This window comes from Buceros rhinoceros, unplaced genomic scaffold (genome assembly GCF_000710305.1).
Source record: "Buceros rhinoceros silvestris isolate BGI_N320 unplaced genomic scaffold, ASM71030v1 scaffold26318, whole genome shotgun sequence".
In the NCBI taxonomy this organism is placed as follows: domain Eukaryota; kingdom Metazoa; phylum Chordata; class Aves; order Bucerotiformes; family Bucerotidae; genus Buceros; species Buceros rhinoceros.
Window position 1 is genome coordinate 23,358 of NW_010428981.1, and position 6,079 is coordinate 29,436.

The following is a 6,079-nucleotide window of genomic DNA, read 5'->3' on the forward strand; positions in this document are numbered from 1 at the left end:
CGGTGGCTATGTCAGCTCTAGCTTTCAATCAACGGAAAATGAAATATATTAACTTGGAATGGCATTTGCATGATGGATTGAGTTAGCATGTGCACTGCATTGTTTAACAAACTCTGTCTCTTTCTCTCCCTCCCTTCTTCCCGTCCTACTTTCCTTTTCCCTTCCCATTCCACCATTTTTTTTTGTCTGTGTTGACTTTATGCCAACTCTGGTTTTGTCCCTCATTCTTTCTAACTTTCCTCTTCACATCTTTCATTTTCCTCTGCACCCTGTTTTCATGGGTGACCATATATGCCCCCATTGTCTGTCCCCAATGATACAACGAGGCAGTTCTGATGCTGTCTGCTCCCCCCGTAGTGCCAGGCTTCTGTTGTACAGTTGGAGTGGACTGGAAATCTCTCACTACTCCGGCATGTCTCCCTCTTACCACGGACTACTTCCCCGACCGTCAGAGCCTGCAGAATGATTACACGGAGGGTTGTTACGATCTCCTCCCAGAAGCTGACATTGACAGGTTTGGCCAGCACCTCCTCTATAAAGTAACTTGCATTGATCAAAATACATAGGAAATAGCATGATTAGTGCAGAAACACCTGAAAGAAATGTCAAATGTCCCTTTACAGCAGGAAGGCAAAGTTCAGCACAGAAGTCATTGTAATAAGATGCCATAGTGATGTGTCTTTTAATCTCTGTGCTCTAGACTTCCCGCTGTGGGAGAGGGTGGAGCATTACCTGCTCACTTGCAGTTCTGAGCTCTGTTGAACGTCTGCAAAATGCTGTAGAAGTGATCGTTGGTGCATTTATTGGAGGTTTAACAACTGTTGTAAGCACATTTGTTACCAGTTGTGAAACTGTTTTCAAAGGCACTGGGAAGATTTGCCAGACAGCCAGTCATCACCTGTTAAAAATAGAAAGGTAGCCATTTCTCTCTCCTGTTCCTGCAGGCTGGTTTTCACAGGCAGAGGGCTCCACTTGCACAATGCCCAGTGCAGGCAGACAACCTCAATTAGGAAACGGCAGAGCTAAGAATAGGTGTGTGGTCAGCTTCCTTATTCTAGTCTCCTTAACCTTTGTGTTCAGGAGAGATGAGGAAGGAGTGCAGATGACAGCCCAACAGGTGTTTGAGGAGTTTATTTGTCAGCGTCTCATGCAAGGCTATCAAATTATTGTGCAATCCAAACCACAGAAGCCAGCCACAACTGTGCCACCCCCGCTCAGCAGCAGTCCCCTTTACAGCAGAGGTGAGTGACTTTGTATTGACCGTTCAGTCTTTCTCTCCTTCTGCCAGTCCTGGTAACCTCTGTGAATCAGGTGTAGATGCTCACTGAAGCCCTCTGTTCTTTTCTTCTTTGTTTGTTTTGTTGTTGTCAGAGAAAGCCTGACCTGGGGCAGCGCAAACAACTCAGCTGCACCATAAAGGGAGAGGTGCAGGATTTTTGAACTGTAATAAGAAGTTGGCCTCATTCATGATGGTGAACCCTAGTAATACATGGCTTGAGTGCCGTTTGGGTGAATGCATCTTAAACACAATTCACATGGTTACTGCACAATTCACGTGGTTACTGCAGGGCAGGCACATCTCTAGAAGACAAACCCAAAGCTCCCAAATGTGTGTATCTAGAAGCCACTTCCTAACTCTAAAACAGCTGTGAAAGTCCCAGGTAAAGCTTCATTGTCCTGAAACCACGAGTCAGCTAAACCTAGTTAAACCCCAGAGTACTAGAGTGGGTCGAGAGGAAGGTATTGTATTCCTTTGAGAGAATCTGACTTACCATTTGACTTTTGGTTTTTTTGTCTGGATATTCTCTGGAGTCAGAGAAATACAGTGTTGGTAGAGCAGGAAATGCACAGGAATGAGATGTGGTTGTTATTCGCTGGTTTGGGAATGGGCAGCAAGGCTCCTTTGGTAAAGTGCTGAGCTTGAGTGGCTAGTTCCTGGAATGCAGCCCAGAGAGGAAGAGAAAATGGAGACTAGCTTTACCATCATCCCCACCAGTTTCTCAGCACTTCTTATCGTCTGTTCTCTCCAGTTGTCCTGACTAGAGAAGGTCCATATTGGTGGTGTGTGAATTGTGACTGCCCTTCTTGTTCAGGTGTGATGCTAGCAAATCTCCACTCTAAGAACAAAAGGCTCATTTTGCATAGATTCCTTAAAAAGATGGCCTGAAAGATGGCTTTTAGTTCGTCTTGAGTTCAGAAGCCCAGTTCTGGAGTCTCTTTCTATAGGTACAGCCTGTCTGCAAAGTTCTGTCCATTGCAGTGATCTGAAAGGGGGTGTGTTTTCCTCTTTACAATTAGGTCTTGTATCAAGAAATCGAACTGAGGAAGAAGATCAGTACTGGCTGAGTATGGGCCGTACTTTCCACAAAGTAACGTTAAAAGACAAAATAATTACTGTGACTCGATATCTACCAAAGTGAGTATCTCTCTGGTTGAGCAGTTTGCTGTCAATGTTCAGATAAACATGCTTTTCCAGCTGCCTGTACTTGCTTGAAAGAGCGTACTGTAGAACCTTCTTTCTCTCTAGGAGTAAAAAGAGAAGCACTGCTATTGAGGATGCTGAAATTAAAGTTTGTGTTTTCTCTTTTAGGTATCCATACGAATCTGCTCAGATAAACTACACTTACAGCTTATGCCCCTCACACTCTGACTCTGAATTTGTCTCTTGCTGGGTAGAATTTTCCCATGAGAGACTAGAAGAGTACAAGTGGAATTACTTGGATCAGTATATCTGCTCTGCTGGCTCTGAGGATTTCAGGCGAGATCTCCTTTTCCATCTAGACTGTTCTGTGTCCTAATTGCCTCTTTTCCTTTTTGACCTAAAATTTCTTCAAGTTCAACCCTCAAACGCTCAGTACTCCGGGGAGAGTAGCTGGCCTGCTTTCACTTGTATAGTGCTAGCAGCTGTTGCTTTGTTGGAAACTTGCTCCGTGTTGCTGTTGCATTATCTGATCTTGGATACAAAGTCTTGATCCAAGACTTTTTTCCTCTGTTACAAATGCAAAGAAATATGATGGCATTTTGTACCACACAGATGCTTTTCTTGGCTTCTTACTCATTTCTGGATCTGACTCAAAACTTACATTTAGTTTGAATCTTTTGGAGGCTTGTTTGAATCCTTGACTTTGCTTGACTGTAGTCCTGCTCCTAAGCTGTGTAGAGCAGGGCTTCTTGTTAGCAATGTGGAGGGTCTCCACTAATACCGATAGCCTTTTCTATATCTTCTCTCGCAAAACCAGTTTATCTTTGTTTCTTCTCAGGTCTCAATGAAAATGCCTCCTACTCTATTGTGTGCCTTTTACAATTCCTTTTTCTTCACTTATTTTTAGAGGAAAAGCATTTTACAGGAAAAAATGTATCTCTGTGACATGACTGCTCTGAAGATACCCTACTTTTCTCTTATGCATGTAAATGTTTTAATACTTCCCAGTGATGTTCATATTGCTGCCCATTCCTTTGCGTATCTGCTCTCTCAGGGATGGCAGAATGAGATTGTCGCTGCACTTGCTGAAATTTACAGCAGATAGATAAGTATTTTACTTACTGTAAAATCCTTCATAGGAAACTGCTGAACTCTGTCCTGTCTTCCATGTTTCTTCAGCCTTATTGAGTCACTGAAATTTTGGAGGACCCGCTTTCTGCTTCTGCCGGCCTGCATCAGTGCCACAAAGCGCATTATGGAGGGAGAAGTGCACTGCGATGTGTATGGTGACAAGCCCCGCTCTGATGAGGAGGAGTGGCAGCTCCTAGATGGATTCATTCGATTTGTGGAGGGTTTGAATCGCATTCGTCGACGCCATCGATCTGATCGGATGATTCGAGTGAGTCAGCTTTCAGTTGTGTGAGTGAGAAGATGAATTTGAGTTTTATCTGAGCTATCTAAAGAAGCATTAGCAGAAAGATCTTGAGACAACCCCAAGAAAGTTGGGGGGTGTATATGTGTGTTGGGGGTAATCCATCCATAAAGCACAGTCCTGACCGCTGTATTTCAGTTTTCAACTTGCATGGCCTTAAGACCTTGCTATTCTTGAATTAATTCAGTTTGCCTGGAGTGGGTATCCCGTGCTGTTGTGGCTGGAACCAGAATCAGAACAGTTAGTTCACTCAGCGAGAAGTCAGGCTCTTCTGCATCGTGAAGCCATGCCCTAACCTGCTGGTGCTTGATTTTTCCCTCCGCTGGTCTTCTCTTACCACCAATGACTTCTTCACAAATGTGCATTGCTTTTTGATGTAGGTATGGTTAGCCTGGACATGTTACTGCACCTTGTGATGCAGGTAATTAATAAAAAGGGATCTGAGATGTAGTTAAGCTGGTAACTTATAGCTGGGTTGGCTGTGTGCTGCACATTCGGAAAAACGATTGCAAAAGGAGAACCATATGGGTGAATTCCTGGTGAACCGCGGTTTCAAGCGGGTGATGAGAAACTGCTCAGTGTGTATCATTCTCTTCCAATTTACACGCTGAATGCAGTAACTCCTTTTTTGAAGTGTACCTAATAAGGCCCTGCTGATGTGAGGTGGTGTGTTCTTGTTTACTAGTTAAGCCTAGCTTGACTAAGTCTGTGCTTTCATTTTTTCTTTGTTAGAAAGGGTCTGCCATGAAAGGCTTGCAGATTGCTGGTCCAATTCCCACCCACTCTCTGGAGCAGTCTGGGCCTTCCATTGGGAAGAAAGGAACCTCCGCGCTCTCAGCCCTGCTGCAGATGGAAGCCAGTCAGAAGTGAGTCTCTCTAAGGAGGCTGTGTGGAGAGCACTAGAACACCTTTCCTGCTCATTCCACCCGGACTGGCTAAAGCTGGAACTTTGCCTTGAAAACAGGGATGTGGGATCCTGCTTCTTTGGTATCCTTGTGGTAGGGCTGGGGAAATCCTGGGCTTTTCCAGTGACTTCCTTGGGTTATGTTTCTGTTAATAGAATGAGTACCAAAGACTAGAAAGGAACACAGAGACTAGAAAAGTGAGTGTTCAGTGATTTAGAAGGAACATCATTTTAAATAGCATTTCAGTCTGTTACACATCAGATTCATCATCTGTGATTTGCCAGTGTGGTTGTATCCACATAAGAGCAGCTGAACTAGGACATGTGTACAAAAGCACACCAGACCAGTTGAGCGGTCTCAGTATAACCACTGGGTAACAAATAGCACCTGAAGAGAGAGCTTGTTTGCACGGATGGTATCTTTTCAAATACCTGTGAGACTTGCAAGGTTCGTTCTTACTGTTGAACTAGAATGGCTCAAAGAAACTGAGTACTAATACCAGATAATGCCAAAACACAATTTAAAACATTGCAGCTCTTAAATATGTAAGAGATTTTAATGTTTTTTAATTATAAGGGAATATTACACATGCATAATAAAACTGAGTAAGTTCAAAGGTCCATTTTGTTTGTAGGGTAAGAAGTACTTACAGAACATTGAACTGACTGTGCTTCAGAGTGTGGGAAAGGAAATGTCTGAAAATACAGTAGTATCCCTCTGCAACGGTTGCCTGCAGGTGGAATCTGACACAGAGTACAGTCGAACAAACTGTGGATTCCTTCATTTCGTTTTAGGACTCTGGGGGAGCAGCAAGCAGCAGTGCTTTCTGGGAAGGGCTCTGGGCAGCCTTTGGAGAGCGGGAGCATCACTATCACACCCACCTATATGGACAGCCCTCGTAAGGTAAAGACTTTCTGGTCTTTCTTTAGCTGCTATTTTTACATAAGAATTTCTCAAATAGTAGAAGATTGTTTCTGTAAGCACATCTTAATCTCTAATCCAGCAAGGACCAGTCCTGTACTGGAGATGCCCTTAAGCCTTCATGTGCAAGGGCATTAGAAGACGTTGGAGCACGACCATTCTTCAGTTCGTTAACACTGTGGCAATGAGATGGAATCTCGGGGATGCTGTCTCAGTGTTTCGCTACTTTAAGTGGTATTTGTTTATTTGCCCATTTCCTTTTCTCATAGCACATTTCATTTCAGTCAGGTTTTGAGTTTTAGTTTTGTGCTGACTGCATCTATATGAAGGCTGTTTTTAAGAGCAAAATCAAGCTCTAGAATGTTGCTGTGTGGAGCTTCAGTGGAATTTTAACAGCAG

At 43.6% G+C, this 6,079-nt stretch overlaps 1 protein-coding gene across 5 annotated transcripts in view; it reads left to right on the forward strand.

The window, feature by feature from the left end:
- Window positions 1-6,079, forward strand: part of DEPDC5 (DEP domain containing 5) — a 44,721-nt gene that overhangs the window by 22,269 nt on the left and 16,373 nt on the right. For 3 of the 5 annotated variants that reach the window (XM_010142493.1, XM_010142494.1, XM_010142495.1), the window contains 7 exons: window positions 358-514; window positions 1,081-1,241; window positions 2,299-2,416; window positions 2,591-2,758; window positions 3,602-3,821; window positions 4,587-4,720; window positions 5,554-5,662. In XM_010142493.1, coding sequence (XP_010140795.1) covers window positions 358-514; window positions 1,081-1,241; window positions 2,299-2,416; window positions 2,591-2,758; window positions 3,602-3,821; window positions 4,587-4,720; window positions 5,554-5,662 — 1,067 coding nt within the window. Of the gene's footprint in view, window positions 1-330; window positions 515-1,080; window positions 1,242-2,298; window positions 2,417-2,590; window positions 2,759-3,601; window positions 3,822-4,586; window positions 4,721-5,553; window positions 5,663-6,079 lie in introns of all 5 variants that reach the window. The other 2 variants (XM_010142492.1, XM_010142496.1) reach the window with 1 other exon arrangement.